The sequence below is a fragment of the Bradysia coprophila genome, unplaced genomic scaffold (genome assembly GCF_014529535.1).
Source record: "Bradysia coprophila strain Holo2 unplaced genomic scaffold, BU_Bcop_v1 contig_324, whole genome shotgun sequence".
NCBI classification, from domain to species: Eukaryota; Metazoa; Arthropoda; class Insecta; order Diptera; family Sciaridae; genus Bradysia; species Bradysia coprophila.
Window position 1 is genome coordinate 1143781 of NW_023503584.1, and position 17041 is coordinate 1160821.

The following is a 17041-nucleotide window of genomic DNA, read 5'->3' on the forward strand; positions in this document are numbered from 1 at the left end:
TGTATATTTCCTTAATTTTATGCATTGTATATTGTACATCCTATTGTAATGAAATCTTTACTATTATTTTCTCGGGAATCTTATAAAACAGTCGAACATTTTCAGGTTTATTGGCAGTATCGTTTTTAATTCGTTTAACCTTTTAGAAACGGCAAGTGTCATCATCATTGCAATCGTCAAATCTGTTACCTCTTTTGTTCAAAGTACACATCTTCTAGTGTTTGACACAAAATCTTGTACTTCATTCGTTTTATCATTTTTCTGTAGAATAAGAAAACTATAGCGTCCATTACTGTCGTCGTTGTCGATATCGGATGACTGACTCACCGTTTCTAACAGGTTATGGTGTAAATTCATTCAGGGAATCTATTGCTCATATTTACAAGTATTAATGTGAGGGAAGAAAACTATAAAATATTGTGGATGTGTGGATCGAATCTATATTTACAAAATTATAAAAAAAGAAGAAAATCTTAATTGGATTCAATGTTAAAGACCAAAAAATAAACCAACCAACGGCAATGGTATTATCAGACCGTTAACCGCCTTATTGGAAATTAAATTATCAATGAAAAGAAAAAGGGGTGAGAAAATACGACGGAAAGAAGAGGAAAAAAAGGGGGGGATCTATATAAGAGAATTGTTTGCGTAATTAAATTGTTTGAGCACATTTTTTTAGCAAGTGTCACTGTTTGTTGTTCTTCGAGAAGTTATGCGATGCCCAGTTAAGCGATGTTTTCCACGAGTTGGCCAGAGCTTCATTGAATTTCGTCCGAAAGTGAGTCAATGCTTCGTCTTCCGAATAATCTAACACCTGATAGGAAATGGAAACAATTTCGACTTTGAAATAAAACGTATCATCTCATCATAGTTATTTACGTATTCTGTTGTGGACGGTATGTTTCAGACAATTTCGCGAAAGTGCCTAAAATAAACCGTCTACAAAAGATGCGTATACAACTTTTCATGCTGAGGGCCTAAATTACGAGAAAAATTCCGTAATTTTCGCCCAAGACATGAAAATGACATGTATGTAACACTATAAACAGGCACCAGAACAAATCTTTTCTTTATACCAATATCGAAAGTTGAGACTTTCGCCCCTTCGGCGCGGGTAGCAACTCTCGCACACGGTTGAATTTTTTACTTTCTCCCCTTGTCATCCAAATTACTATTTAACTGTAAAAAAACCTTTTATTTTGGTATTATTAGTACCAAAACTAAATTTAAAATTGACAAATTCTGACTACTGCGTCGAGTAGGTCCATTATTTCGCTTTTGTTCTGGTGCCTGTTTATGTTGAGTAGGTACTGTTATGTCGTGGGACTCAAATGTTGACGAGGTAAGTCTCTCTTTCTTTTTCGTTTAACGTTTTTAGGTCACAAAATGTTCCCTTCTACGATGATAGGGGTCACTGTGGTGACTAGATAATTAAAGTCCCTAGTCGAATCAAGCGCTTCTGCCGCGATATTAGCCTCTCATAAGGCCGTATTATTATCCAAAACGAAAAATGTCTGCTTTCGAGAGTTAGGCGAGTCCTGACAATGCTAGACCTAGTGTAAGACCAATGGCTTCATTTTCTAATCAATTTCCTTCAATGTGTGTCAGCTGAGATACATGCAAAGCCTACCTACGTTGGCAAATTTTTTGAGCAAAATGTTTTTGGCTGTTGCACACTAGTGTGAATAGTCAATTGCGAGACTATTCGCACACAAGTGCTGTGGCGTAGGTCTGGAAACTTGGCCTAATGACTTGACACTGTTCAAAAGTTCAGAATATTTATAAAAACTTCGGATGAGCTTAATTCGGACACGGAAACGCACGAATTGAGTATTTCGTAGCATTGTATCCTTAGGTCATATGTAGACCGTAGAGTCCCATACTCCAATGAAATATTTCGCAGATTTTCCAATTGATATTGCTTTGAATGACGAAGGCCATTTTATTTAGACATGCTGAACAGTAGTTTATGTCGTCAATCCATCCAAAGATCCACGCAGTGATTCTACTCTTCTAAAATTACTTTTCTTTTTCGTCCTACCGTGTTTTTTGGAATAATTTTGTTTAAAAAAGCAAACTTGCCAGAAGAAAATGACTATCAGTCACGGTCAGATCACTGATTGCATTGTATAATAAAGAAGTGGAAAAAATGAAAATCTACTTACCAAAGTGTCTCTTAAATAGTTCAAATCCTTCTCCGACGATAATTCGGGTAATCCAGTTGAAATCATCATCGCGAATAGGGAAAGTATCAGCGATCCATGACGACGCAGAATTAGGAAGCCCTGTGGATTGTAGAAGCGGATTGAATGGTTGGTTAAGTACTCCAGTTCAAAATTGATCTTTCACAGTTTTCAAACCGAATTCTTCTCAAATTTAGAAGTTTCCCATTTCAGCGAAAATATTCGACTTTTGGTATTCTCACTATCGATTGATTTATAAAAAGTGACCGAATAGTGAACAAAAACCAGCTCTAAAACGTGAATTTCAAGCACACACTTTTGCTTTCTACTAAGAAAGAGTAAAGTACACTTTAGCGCTTGTTAGCAGCAGGCGGGAGGTTTAAAAATCTTGAAAAAGAAGCACGAAATTCGATGGATTATGATTTATTGGTTACTTTATTGAGACAAAGCCTTTTTCGTTATCACAAAGTGTGATTGGGAGATCAGAAAATAATAATAAACTTAGTTTTGACGATTTGACTAAGAACTTATTGTTATCTGATTACTTGTATTTGTCCCTTAAACTGACATGACTCACAAAATGCAACTTTATTTTTACAAACGTTTTTTAGAGCAAATATATCTACGAGACGATGACTCCATAACTCCATAATACTCCATAATACTTAAAACTCAACGGCACATGTTTAAACAGACACTTTTATTAAATCGATAATATCTGAATGTACCATAAAGGACAGTAAAGGAAGGTGATCAAAAATTTAGAATTGTTTATGGGAAAAATAAAATATCGAAGTTATTTCTCGCTTACCTCATCAAACTGAAAGATTGCTAAAAACAAGAGTGACTAGTCCTTTAAAATTGTTTACCTTCGCTTGATTCCAGGGGCTATTTAGTTGAATTTTCAGCAAATTTTGGCGAATTTGGAGAATTTGACGAATTTTGGCGAATTTTGACGAATTTTGGCGATTTTTTGTGAATTTATACATGATTTTAAGAAATTTCAAAGAATCTTAGAGCTTAGTTATATATTTTTGGCCAAGACATTCCAGAAATCTATTTTTAACCGGGAAGCCATGATGGCTTTTTTTTGGAAAAACGATGAAAAATGTCCTAATTTTGTGAATTTTACATATATTTGTGAATTTGGTAGATTCTTGCATATTTTTGTTATGCTATATCACAAAACTAGCAAAATATTTCAAAAAACATAAATTTGGAAGAAAATTTTCAAAATTTGATTTTTTTAATTTGGGAGAATTTCGACGAATTTTGGCGAATTTTGGCGAATTTTGGCGAATTTCGGCAAATTAATTCAACTTAATAGCCCCTGCTTGATTCAAATAGTACATTACTTACCAATGGAACAAATGCTGGAAATGGCACTGCTTGTGCGGATTTTGGCGATCGAATCGTAGCCGAGGTTGGTAAACACACAAGAATTGCCATTTAGACCATTTATTCCATTGCTAACTTGGCAATGCCAAGTAAGGTATTTTACTCAAAAACTTGATTTAAAATTTAAATATAATTTTACCTCACGTTCCTTTTTTGAACATGATTCCTCGATAGATTAGGTTTTTCAATTGTTATACGTACATCGGTTTTCCACATTTAGTTTAGTTATCCGTAGATACACTTTTTTAGTCGAAGCCGAGGTCGAAGCTTGTGCGGGTAAAAGCAAAATAAAATCTGGTTTTTGACAGTTGAAATTCAATTGTCAAAAACTAGACTCGATCATTTTATTTTGCTTCAATTTTATTCCGAAAACGTACGAGTAGAGCCGTAGCTGGCACAGCAGAACATAGCTCATTTGAGAGGTATTTCAATTCATTATAAAGTAATAGAAGCATTGGAAGCAGAAACTAAGTTTTGTATTGTCAAGGTCCAAAAATAGGGCGAACCTTTGAGCATTTTTAAGGATAAAAAAATCCCTCCCAAAAGCTGATTTTCACTGTTCCTCTATTTTGAATGTGTTTTTTGTTAAATACAATTGAATTTATGTCAAAAAATCGCATCAGCTGGAGGTTTTCCAGGAGATGATTTTCTCCATTCATGTATAGTCACCCTATTTTTGAACCTTGTCAACACAAAAACTTAAAATGTTTTAAATTTCTGCTTCTTAATATATTTTTGTTTGAATGTCGTATGGGGATGGGGACATCTAGATTGCGTTCACAATAAAACCTTTGCAGAGGCATCTGTAGGATACTGGTCGTCTTACCAGTCCCAGAATACAGCTACCTTAGGCTACTTTCTGTTCGACTAAAAAAAATTCTCAGCGAATTTTATTTTTACATGGGATAAGTGGGCTACCGTAAACTACTCTACGACTAAAAAACAGAAAAACTGAGTTGCCCTAATACGTAGGAAAATCGGAAAATTTTCATATAAGGTAACTGACTGAAAGTTGACCTAATTTGTCAAATCTCAAACACATTGAATCGTGAGTTGTCCTATCTATACAAAAGTCATAGGACATATCACGGTTTATTGAATGTTAAGTTGACCGATAATTTTTTCTTCATACAAATTTACACGGAAAACTTAAGATCACTTTTCCACTAGGTCAACTTTCAGTCAGTTACCTTACTACATACATCTTTGCGCCGCAGGCAAATTTTGTGATGTCTTTGTGTAATAAATATTTAGTTGGAACAAGAAATGGTTCCGATTTTCAATACTTTTTCCGAAATAGTTAGAAATAGTTACAAAAGTAAAAAAAAAAGTAAGTCACTATCGCTTCTTTAAAAAAAAGTCAGAATTAGTGAGAAAAGTAAGTCACATGCCGCCCTGGACTTTATACAACGCAAACAACGTAAATGACGTAAACAATGTGGTTGAGCAGCGATGCAATTATTTAAAATGCTTCGAGAGGTTTTTGTTTTTCAGAAGTAAATATTCGATTGACAGGTACGGAGGGAAAAATCCATGAATTTTTGTGAAATGTCTTAGAGACTTCGTAACTTCGGCGGGAGGTTAGCCCAAAGTGAAAGTGTGAAAAATACCAGATATTCCTGCCTTTAATTCCAAATAGAACTAAGAATATAAACCGAGAAGTGGAGACAGTTGAAGGATCAAATTGAACATTTAATATTCCTTCTTTCAAAAATGATGCTGGGAACAGTTCAAATTCAGGTCATAAAAAGCTGACTCAAACGACTTGTAAAGAACTCGGTATAGTTCGAAGACGAGGGTAGAGAAAGTGGTTGTCTGAGAAGCGTGCCACTTCTGTAACAGGTGGACCATACAGTTGACCTAATCAAAGTAGAGCCGACATGTACAACAGAAAGTAATAGATTTTGACTAGAAACAATGTTCTACGATGCGGGGCTGGTTATGCACGACCTGAATTTGACGTGTTCCGAACCTATTATATCGATCAAAAATCAAAGTGAATTTGTAAAGATTTCCGAACAATTTAGTGTTAGGCGCTTCGATAGTTCCAAGTGATCAAAAAGTCACGACGATTCAACAATCACAATTCTTCGACTAAGAAAACCTGTTCATTGCAAAATTACTAGCTTCCTTGAGCATTATATCTACGCCCATTTTGTCTCCTAGAATCTCTCAATTACAAAGCGTCGCCTACAGCTTGTCCTTTCCCAACAAGAATATCAGTAACTTATCTATCGGATCTATTACTTCATTTGATTAGGGTATTTCAAGAGCTTGCTATCAAATCTTTTACTTCATTTTTCTTCAACATGACCTGTGCCATAGAAGACCGTAGAAGAGTTTGTTGTTTATTCCTGAAGCCGTTTTCGATAACAGATGATGCGACAGTTTTGTTAGTGATTTATCACCGATTGATAAACACAACCACTTAGAGATACAACGATGAGATGGGAGACAGCTATTGTTACTGGGAGATTTTGTTTTGTTCAATTCGCTTACAGTGGCAGTGAAAAGATTGAAGAATTTTCTGCACGATCGACTGCTAAATTAAAGCGAAACAACGAAATTGTACTTACAGTTTCACACAAATCTTTGAACTTTTTGAATTCATCGGTTTCCTTGTCCGTATTGCCATTGTTTATCACATAAACGAAGTCGTGTGTTAGCACAAATGGCACTCGTTCACGTCGAAATCCGAACTTTTCCTTGAAATGACCCAAAATGTGTCCAAAGTCAATGTGAAACAACTGCAAATCGGGAAAGACAAAAATAATTTACTTTCGACCCATCTCCGATCTGTACGATCCTCACCTGTCCATTTTCTTTCACCATAATATTATCTGAATGACGATCGGCAACGCCCAGCACGTATGTGGCCACACAATAGCCGGCACAACTGTGCGTAAACTCTTCGATGGCCTTTTCCAATGCATCCGGAGTGGCATTATGATCCTTCAGCCATGCCAGCAGTGATCCCTTTTTGAAGGCAGACGTTGCCGAAAACATTCCCTTCTTCTTCTGAATGTTGGCAATGGTTTCCGCTTTCAGTACAACTTCAATCATACCGAGCCGATGGTCGGTACTGACACAACCATACGGATTCATGCGAAAGTCGAAATCTGCACTCTTCCAAATCCGATCCATTACGCGCAGCATCTGTAACGTTAGCATATCCTGCCTGAGATCATCGCCATTTTTATACATCACACATATGTCGTCAGCCAGCCGATCCGAATTCTCGAAAACCAGCCACAATGGTCGCATTTTCGAGTCCATCACCTTGCATTCATTCGGTTTGACCACCTTGCATCGAAAGCTGGGATTGAGTGGACTCAGAAAATTGGTTAGCCGTTGTTTGACATGAGATTGATGTAGATGTTCACGCAGCAGTGAGCGTCCCTTTTCTTTGTTTCCTCTTTTCGCCTGTTCCGAAGCTTTTTTCAGCTGATCCAGACAGGACGTTTGCTTCAACAGAATCGGTATGTGCTCTTGGCTGCCCTTCAAATATGTTTCCAGTATTAAGCTGAACCGCAGTTGAATGGAAGAGACATGAATTTCGGATCGTAGATGCCAGAACAGGTAATGGCCGATGCGTTGATTTTTGAGGGCACGTTCCAGCAGAAACTTGACCAGTTCGCAATGAATGTAGGACTCGTGTTTAATCGCTTGCACCAGTTGCAGCAAGTACAGTTGAAGTTGATCATCACTGCAAAGAATGACTCAAATTAAGAATCGAGTCGAAATAGGAACGACATTATGACTCATCCGAACTGTCTCTTTACCTTATCTTTTGAATGCACTGAATCGCAAACTTGCGCACACCAAAATCCGCGTACGCATAGTCGAGTAATTCCAGTGCGTGTTCGACAAACAAATCCGGCCACTGTGTTAATATGCTACGCATTTCTGACACTTCATCCCGATTATTCCATTGAACGCATTGAAGCAGACAGGGAAGACCAGCCGGCATATTTTTCAGACATTCGTATCGTTTCGCCCAAATAGCACTGCGATCCTGATCGACCATTTCGTGGATGCGATCGTTGTTCATGTACGGACTCATCACTTCTGCCACACTTCTGGTGTCTTGAGCGCTATCACGGTTCAAATTTTTGGTTCGTTTCAGTAAAGCAGCATGCTTCAGCACCGTATCCTCGGATGGATAGACAATAGGAGTATCTTTGCTGTAGCTGAAAGTGAGACATTGGTGGATTAAGATTATAAGTGAGGCAGCAGCATCAGTAGGTGGATTGGATTCTATAATTGAAATGAACGACTGGCGCTAGCACTTAAAAAACGAAATCTTTACTTACTGATGAATACTAAGTGTAACAGCTGCACGTTCATCGGTTCTCGGATTCGATTCAACGGTTCCCAACGGATGTAACATATCCTCGGACTGTGAATCTTCAGCATAAGTCCATGTGTACAATGTCATAGCACCAGTTTTCAGTTGTTGTTTGTAATCGAACACCGTCGTATTCACCCAGGCCAAGGGATTTTCCCTCAATTTACGTCTGGTTCCGCTTTTAATGAGTTCGTACACAACCAGACATAGGCGAGTCATTTGCGGCACATTGTAAACGGAAATGTCAAACTTTAGCGTTTGTTCCCACAACGTACAGCCGTCCTTTTGCAGAAACGTTTCTTTCGTTTTTTGTGGTTCACAAAGTGGTTTTCCACCGTGAAACAGACCAACTGTGGAAATGGACGATCGTTCAGAGAGTGTGCATATATGGATTCGGAGGTGAAAGTTTACCTTGTATGGCAATTTCGACCGACTGCGAACAATTTAGCTTTTCGATGGCATGAATGGTGAGCTGAAACGGTTCGTTGATGTCCCACGATGAATTTTGGTGTTGTCGCTTTTTCAACGTTTGAGTGGATCCAAACATTGAGTGCATGCTCGGTGTTGATGAAGCGCCAGCTTGGAGAGTTTGGTACACGTTGTCTTTGAAAACGGACACATTGCGTATGGGCTGCGTAACGAATGAAGGAATTCCCTTGCGTGATATTGTGTCCTATTGGAGAAGGAAGATTATCTCGTTGGTGTGTGATCGTAGTTTGCTACTTCGAGTGGTTTACGCTAGTCATTTAATGACAATATTTCTATGGGAAAAAATTCGCAAGGCATGTGGTGATGGCAAACTCATAGCTCCACAAACATTTTATTCTAAGAATTCGGTTCAAGACGTAATAGCACTGGCTGATGTCGGAATTGCACAGAATTTTGTTTTTATTTTTGCGCTTTTTTGAAACGACGCGTAATGACAAGCGCAACCCATTCCTTATCGATTAGGCATTTTTGGCTCTGTTTATAAGGAATACACCTCCGGCGGTCCGACTGCTAATAGTTTTCCGAGATTTTATGCGGAACTCTTATGTCACTTCGACGGTGTTCCTTTGAACAATAGTGAAACGAGCCATCAGAACAGTCGGAGCGTTTGCTGCGACTGAGCCCCGTACAAACCCGTATATCTATTGCGTACGTGACCCTAGTGCGTCTGTCACCCTACTTTGACCGTAAGCCTATGCGCCGGTTAAAGTAGTTAAAGTAAAATTATTATGTAATGTGTACATCTCTTAGAAATTGCGCATAGCGCAATTACGAAGCCCCGTACGACGTTCCTTTCAAATAAAACAAAAATTTCAAATAGCCCTAAAATTGTAATTTATTGAGTATAAATACACATAGGGCCTAGTATAGGCCTCAGTCCGAGGATCCAATTTTTTTTTCAACTACATTCTATTCGGCCTTTGATTACCTTCCAAATGAAACAAAAATTACGAAAAACGGATGAAATTTGCTCGAGTTATATGTAAAATACACATAGGGCCCTAGTAGCGGCCTTAGTCCGAGGACCCAAATTTAATTTTTTTTCAACAACATTCTATTCGGCCTTTGATTACCTTCCAAATGAAACACAAATTACGAAAAACGGATGAAATTTGCTCGAGTTATATGTAAAATACACATAGGGCCCTAGTAGCGGCCTTAGTCCAAGGACCCAAATTTATTTTTTTTTTCAACAACATTCTATTCGGTGTTCGATTATCTTTCAAATGAAACAAAAATTACGAAAAACGGATGAAATTTACTTGAGTTCTATGTAAAATACACATAGGGCCCTAGTAGCTTTTCACTTCTAAGGCCCTAACTCACGGTCCACTCACCCGATTTTAAAAAACTTTTTTTTCCTGGATTGGTATTGACAATACCTATCATTTGCTGTGTCATTTACATTTCCATCGTTTATTTTGCCATAAATATCACCAAAAGACCTTAAATCACTTAGGTGGCCCTAACTCACGAAGGGCCGACCCGAATATGGCCATCTTCGAACTTAGCCTCACTATTTTGACTATCTTTCAGGGAAAAAAAAAAATTTTGAAATCGGATTTGATTTACTCAAGATATCGACGTGACGGACAGACGGACAGACGGCCCAAATTTTTATTGCGGATTCGTCATCTATAAACATAGGCAAACACTTTGCCCTTACCGTCTGCTTCGAATTCCATCAATTACACACGGCATCGTAATCCTATAAGCCCCTTCGTACTTCGTACGGGGCTAAAGACCATCGAAATTGGCATCTATCACATGCAACCAGGGCCTCCTTTTTAGAAACTTTTAGAGAAAATCGAGAAAATCAAGAAACTTCGAGAAATTCAAGAAACTTCGAGAAATTCAAGAAACTTCGAGAAATATTTCTTGAATTTCTCAAAGTTTCTTGATTTTCTCGAATTCGAGAAATTTCAAGAAATTCCAGAAAATTCAAGAAATTCCAGAAAATTCAAGAAATTCGAGAAACTTCGGGAAATTCAAGAAATTTCAAGAAACTAATTTCTCGAGTTTCTTGAAATTTCTCGAATTCGAGAAGCTTTAAGAAATTCGAGAAAATTCGACAAATTAGGCCCTGCATACAACATACTACGAATTAACATCAAACGAACCGAAATCACCCAACCTAACACCTTCATTCTTCCTTAAATACCGTACCCTGAACCTGGACCATACTTTTTATCGCTGAACCTAACAGAATCGATTTTAGAATTACCTCAATTTGTCAATTGACATTAGATAACGATACGTTAGAGGTCGAGGGGGAAACTGCACGAGCAAATCTTGTCCCACTTAAAGGCCTCCCACACCTCCTAAAATCTCCCAAAACTCCTAAATGAGACTTCTTCACAACTCTCATTAAACTCCTATAAGTCAGTATCAAGATCAATATAATCAGTGGATGAGTGAAACAACATAAAAAATTTCGCTATTCTAGCGAACGGAAGCTCCTAAAAATCTCCTAAAACCTAAGTTTTAAAAACCTCCTAAAACCCTTAAAATAGGAGGATTTTTGAAGCGTGGGAGGCCTGCACCTACTTCCATTGGTGACTATTGGTAGCTAATCGAATCTATTCCTTACTTTTGCCGTCTATTGGTAACTATTGACGGCCATTGGTAACTATTGACGGCCATTGGTGTCTATTGACGGCCATTGGTGTCTATTGACGGCTGGTGTCTATTGGCGATTATTGGCATCAATAGCAAAAGCTACCTGTCCCAGTATTTTTTCGTGTAGTCACCAATAGACGGAAATATTACGCCAATACATGCTAATGGACCCGTATAAATATATTGGCGACTATAAGCATGAATTGCCGTACAATTTCCTTCTATTGGTAAGTATTGGTATCTATTGACGCTTATTCGTGTCTATTACCGTCTTTTGATGTCTACTGGCGTCCTTGTCATCTAACGGTACCAATAGAAAATAGCACCAGCTCCAGTAATTGCTCGCGCAGTTTCCCTCTTGTTAGAGGTTCAAGTTTCCGAACTTTAAGTTCATAAATGACGATTTTCAGTGCTGTCAGCACACTTCAGTAACTCAAGTGGTATGCATTTTTGGCAGGTCAATGTATGTTCATCCATTTAGGGGATGTGTTTGTAGGAGTCAGTCATGAATTTGATTTTTCAAAAATGCATACCACTCGAGTTATTGATGATCTAAATGTGCTGACAGCACTGAAAAAAGCAGACGTCATTTATGGACACTCCCTTATCGTCAGTGAAAATCAGAGATATTCGATATCTGTGGATGATATCTAATAACTTGGAGGGCTAGTCTTCAGGTCTTCAGGTTCGTATTTTCGATACACTTTCCAAAACAATTTCGTTAAAATATGATCAGTTATCGCTCGCGGTTCGTTTTCGTTGCGACATTCATTGTGAAGCGAAACCACTCGTCCCATCATAATCGACTTAGATATCCAATAAAATTGCCGTTTGCATCACACTTTTACAGTAAAATAAAAACGGACAACGCACTCACCTGCACATACAAGTAATCAATAATGGGCCGATCGCCATAAATGTACTCGTCCTGGCCGTAAACTTTCAGTATATATTCCGTGTCCTCCTTTTTCATTTTGAATGCATTGTGATTGAATATGGTCGCCAACACTTCGGCCGGTGTAGCCTCACTTGGCACTTTAAACGTTCCCGAATTGTCGTAATTTTCGTCGTTTTCATACCGTGCAACCAGCATGATCTTATTATCTTCGTTCTTTTTGGCATAACGTTCCTTAAATGACGACGTCAGCTTATCGTTTTGTAGTTCTGGTCGTAATCGTGGTGGGTATTGGTAATTAAGTTTTTCGCTTAACGTTAATTGTTGCCGATACTGAGAGTACGTATCGGTGAGAAAACTCATTTTAAATCGAAATTCATTGATCTGTTGCGTGGGGGAAGAGAAGCGTTAATCGTTAATTGAAATCACTGGGTGACCACCCCATCCGGCGCAGAAAACACTCACTTCTGGATTATTTAAGGCTGCAAAATCTTGTACTGGCTTGCCAATGAGCTCAGTGATGTGTTTTTCCAATTTGTTATCGGTGGTGATTTGCTTTTTGATGACTTGCAAAATACAAAAATATGGCTGAATGTCGCACAAACGCTTAGTTTCGTCAGTCACTTCTTGGCTCAAGACTGAATGACAATATTTACTGATCACACAAAATGTGTATTCCGATTGATCGGTCAAATTCAATCTTCTTTGCGTTATGTACCACAATTCCTTTAATGGGAATGGAAAAAAACAAAAAAAATATTTTTACGTCAAAACAAATCCACCGCACAATCCCAAAACACTTGACTCGTCCGTTTGCGTATTACAATTCAAATTTCATCGCACTTACATCTTTGATTTCTTGAAACGTATAGTCATGCGGTACATCCAGGTCAATCACATGTCCAGTAGGCATGAGACATTCACATGTTACCAATTCTGTGGGGTCATTGTTAAACTCGTTGGTGAACCAAAAGTCATAAGGTATTGGTTCGCCGCCTCCACCGGGTGCCATTTTATTGCGATTGTTTTTATTTTAATGAAACGAGAATGCGGACGGATTTCCAGCACCAATTTACATTTTGTGTTTGTTTGATTTTATCGCAAAAAACCTATAAATTGAACAAAGACAATTTCTTCACAACTAATTTCATTTAAAAAAAAAATTAAAACGAAAAAAAAGCATTTAATATTCCGATGCGAATTGATTGAACAATAATCACAGCGCAAAAATGGTTTTGGAATACGCGAAATTGGTCTTAGAATAAGCGAAAATGGTATCTGGTGTCTGATCAATTGAACATCTTAATTTCCTCAATGAAACTGAGGGGAAAAAAACAAAGGTCAATGTCTAACACAAACAAACAACTCCAAATCAATCACAACAATTCCAAGAATTACAAAAACAAAGCAGAGAAGAAAAAAAACAACTTACCGCAAATGAGCCTAGAAGTACAAACACAACTCTTGTTTTGTCTCAAGAGTGTATATTCGCCGAATTTTCGGATTCACTTTTTCGCACAATATACTCAGTTGTATGTGCAACTTTTTCGCGAAGCTCTTGAGACGAACGATATTATTAATGTTCTGTACGAAGACAATGGGGCAAAACATTAAAACGGTGTAAAAAACATTAAGGTGAAACGATCGGTTTTAATGTTTTGCCCCATTGTCTTCGTGCAAGTTTTTCAAAGTTCTGCTTATGCTTATGCTCTGCATGTATACGGCACAGAGATCATCAAAAGTCGATAGATAAATTGACCGAATATTCACCGAATAATATGCAGCACTCACCGAGAACGCGAATAAAGAATTAATTCCAAGTTATAAACAACTTTTATTAGTTCTTTTGCCACTTTTTATTCGAGAAAAATTGTAACTTCCAAGAGAAGTGTCAAGACAGACTTCTACCATCTTCTTCTGTGATAATATATTATTCGAAATGCTGAAAAAACGGTGCATATTTTCCATGGGGCGAGCAAGCGACAACTGTTATACTTGATGAAATGTTGAGCTGATTTGAAAAAAAGCCCGCGAAAATAATATTGAAGCAAGAAGTACACGAAAATTTGCCAGTAAATATTAAAATTAAGAACGTTCAAATCCATAAAAAATTCTCACTACAGTCTATCATTCTAAACAGAGCTTTTCGATGTTTTTTCCAGTTGATATTTTATTCAAAAACGTGAGCCAAAACTTCATCTCAAGTTTTTGAAAAAAAAAACACCTTACTTGGAAATGGGACAAATGATGGAAATGGTACTACTTGTGTGTTTCACACAAGAAGTACCATTTCCATCATTTGCTCCATTGATAAGAGTAATCTACTATTAAACACTGACAAAAATATTGAAAAACTAAAATTTCTTAGATCTGTTGGTTTTAGAAAAATTAGATGGGCATGCATCTCGTTGACGATTTCACAACTTGTCAGCATATTTTCACTAGCTGAATATGACGCTGTTGTAGTTTTCAGACGTCCTTTATGTACGGCCCCATAAAACTGCAAGAAACGCCCGTCTGAAAACAATGTCTCTTTGTAGTTTTCAGGGTAAAATAGTACGTAGTCCGCGTCTGCAAATAATGTGTATCCTTGTTTTTTTTGCCGAAAAATGGGAGATCAGGAAATTTACCCGGCCCAAGCAGGAAGAAATAATGAGCAGGAGAAAGGAAACTCGGAAATGACTAGAAATCTGGAAATGAATAAAAATATAGAAACGGACTGAAATCAGGAAATAACTATAGTATCGGGAAATGGACTGAAATCGAGAAACGACTAAGAATTGGGAAATTACCAAAAAATGGAAAATCGGTCCTTGCAATCGAGAATCGATTGACAGACTAGAAAATCGTAAAAACAGCAAAATAATTATTGTTAAACGAACATGAATGAGAAATTTAAATGATGATAACAGGCGAGCAAGATTTAAAAAAAACATTTTTTACCGGAAAATCCCAATATTATTCCCGGAAAATTTGGTCGAATATTCCCGGGAAGAAAACATTATTTGCAAACGTGCGTCGTCCCATGCCCTATTGAATGTGTATGAGTTACTTAAAGATAAGCACTTTAGAATTTATTTACTCCGTAGTAATTCGGCATAAATGATGAATGGATTGATTGGTTATACCTAGTCTCTAGTTTCGGAGGTGTTTCGGATTTGGAAATTAATATCGAAATATTCTAAGGGTCTTTTCAACTTAAACTTATTTTCAACTCAAGACTGAAAAGTAGAAGATCAATGTTAAGACCCGATGTTCTTGGTATGTTGAATTAACTTTCAGGTCACAAAATGAGACATTTTAGTCTCTGATGTTACGGTACTTTTGTGTGAAGAGTAGTCGTACATCTTTTCAGTATGTGTTCAGTCTGGAACAGTACGGCAGCTGATATGCACATGTTTATCAATAAAAAAAAGGTGTACTGATGAGTCGTAAACGACGAAATTGGCTGCAGTTTTTTGTTAATTGGAATTAATTGAAGTGCCTTAATGTTTTAGCAAAGTGGTCGCTGATAGAGCGGGACTGTGTTTCTTTTCGTTTTTTGATACAAACAGTTTTTTCTCCAATTTTCGTTTTTGCGATAAATTCGCTCATTTCGATTTCGGAATCATTTTACGTTCATTAAATATGGACAAATTTTCGAGACTAAAAAGTCTCATTTTGTAACCTGAAAGTTAATTCAACATACCCAGAACATTGGGTCTTAACATTCATAAAAATAGGTCAATTAAACAGCGAACCATTTTCATCTAGGTTCTATCTAATTAGAAGATCAATCCAAGATGAAATAATTTCACAATGTGTTTATTAAACTGTTTGCATCGTTTACCAAAGACAAACTCAATGATGTTATTTATATTTATTTTACATGCTTTTGGTTTCCCTAGGGTCGAAAGTGGCTTACTCGGCTTCGCCTCGGATCAACAAAATTCACACGAAAACTATACTTTTCAACTTTTTATCACTTGTTTGTTATGTAAATAACTATTATTTGAAGGGATGTATAACGAATTCATACTTAACTTATATATAACTTTGTATATATGTTACATTACAATATTAAACGTATAGAAACAGAATAACTGTAACCATGAATCTTCATTAGCCGAACGAACGGTATAGGTCTGTTCCATTGTTCCAAGGCCATACGAATTTTCCAATTGCTGCCAATTTTCGTCCATAGAGACATAACCTCATCAATATTTATATGAGACCCGATCTCTATGGATGAAATGGTGTTCGTTCGGCCAGTGAAAAATCGTGTTTACAGTTACTTGGAACAAACTTATTTCATTCATAGAGACTTTGATGTAAATATCGATGAGGTTGTGTCTCTACTATACTGTTGAAGGAAATGTAATTTGGAACAGTTATTTTAACTTACCTTGGGGTATATGTCAAAAATTTATATGAAAATATGCAATGACAAGTACCCCAAGGCAAGTTATAATTCAGTGGTCTTCGGAACTCTCGCTCTGATCATAACAGTTTATAGACAAGTTATGACTAGTTAAAAGGCGAGTTAAAATAACTAATCCAATTTATATCAACCTTATCTCTCATCATAACAGCCTATATATGAGCGTTTTTGAACGAATCTGAAACCTATTGCACAGTTTGATCTTGGTGTATGGTGTATCCAAACCATCTAAACACCCTAAACACTGTTTCTTCTAGTACTATGTGCAATCATCACTGACTTTTGTTCAACACCTTCAACACTGAGAACACTCATCATTCTGCTACTTGACGTTTCTTTATTTTGACAAAACAAAATAGATTTTTGCGAATTATAAGCAGACTAAGTCATAAAAATCCATTAAATATCGAAAGGTAAATAAATTTAAATTTACTAACTAATGGATTCAGTTCATTGTAGTGATAATTGTAAAGGGGATTCCTTTCAAAAACCGTCTACTGAAATCGGACACATTTCCAATTGGACTTTTTAAAGAGCTTCGAAAAGTATTCGATCCTAGAAGTCAAAACCACTTTCAAAACAATTCCTCGACGGAATCAAAAACCGAAAACACGCACTACCATGAAGATGAACTATGAGAATTAGAAGTGGTAAATTGCCCATATTTTATCGTAGATACCTCCAAGCCC

General features: G+C 37.1%; 2 protein-coding genes across 4 annotated transcripts in view; one reads left to right on the plus strand and one right to left on the minus strand.

Moving 5' to 3' along the window:
• Positions 1–307: 307 nt before the first annotated feature.
• LOC119079340 (phosphatidylinositol 4,5-bisphosphate 3-kinase catalytic subunit beta isoform) lies at positions 308–13842 on the minus strand. 2 transcript variants are annotated; one of them, XM_037187166.1, is made up of 12 exons: positions 13724–13842; positions 13365–13489; positions 12780–13041; positions 12398–12658; positions 11915–12316; positions 8341–8602; positions 7895–8279; positions 7364–7771; positions 6393–7287; positions 6158–6328; positions 2166–2285; positions 308–814 (listed from the first exon to the last, which is right to left on the minus strand). In XM_037187166.1, the coding sequence occupies exons 3-12, from the start codon at positions 12942–12944 to the stop codon at positions 686–688; spliced, it is 3198 nt and encodes a 1065-aa protein (XP_037043061.1). In that variant the 5' UTR covers positions 12945–13041; positions 13365–13489; positions 13724–13842; the 3' UTR covers positions 308–685. The 2 variants fall into 2 exon arrangements, with proteins under 2 accessions (XP_037043061.1, XP_037043062.1); XM_037187167.1 differs by lacking the exon at positions 13724–13842 and having other exon boundaries at positions 13365–13507.
• A 2820-nt stretch (positions 13843–16662) lies between these two features.
• LOC119079343 (oocyte zinc finger protein XlCOF6-like) overlaps positions 16663–17041 on the plus strand; it is a 38318-nt gene continuing 37939 nt past the window's right edge. Inside the window, exon 1 of one of the 2 annotated variants that reach the window (XM_037187173.1) lies at positions 16663–16765. The gene's annotated coding sequence lies outside the window, so the exon portion shown is untranslated. The remainder of the gene's footprint in view (positions 16766–17041) is intronic. The other variant, XM_037187171.1, reaches the window with a different exon arrangement.

Bases quoted from the DNA above. Each gene is read 5' to 3' on its own strand.
- LOC119079340 (XM_037187166.1), bottom strand. From the start codon at position 12,944: ATGGCACCCGGTGGAGGCGGCGAACCAATACCTTATGACTTTTGGTTC. The intron at 7,772-7,894 runs GTAAGTAAAGAT...TCTCACTTTCAG, and splicing joins GTTACACTTAGTATTCATCA to CTACAGCAAAGATACTCCTA. The intron at 6,329-6,392 runs GTGAGGATCGTA...CCCGATTTGCAG, and splicing joins TGGTGAAAGAAAATGGACAG to TTGTTTCACATTGACTTTGG.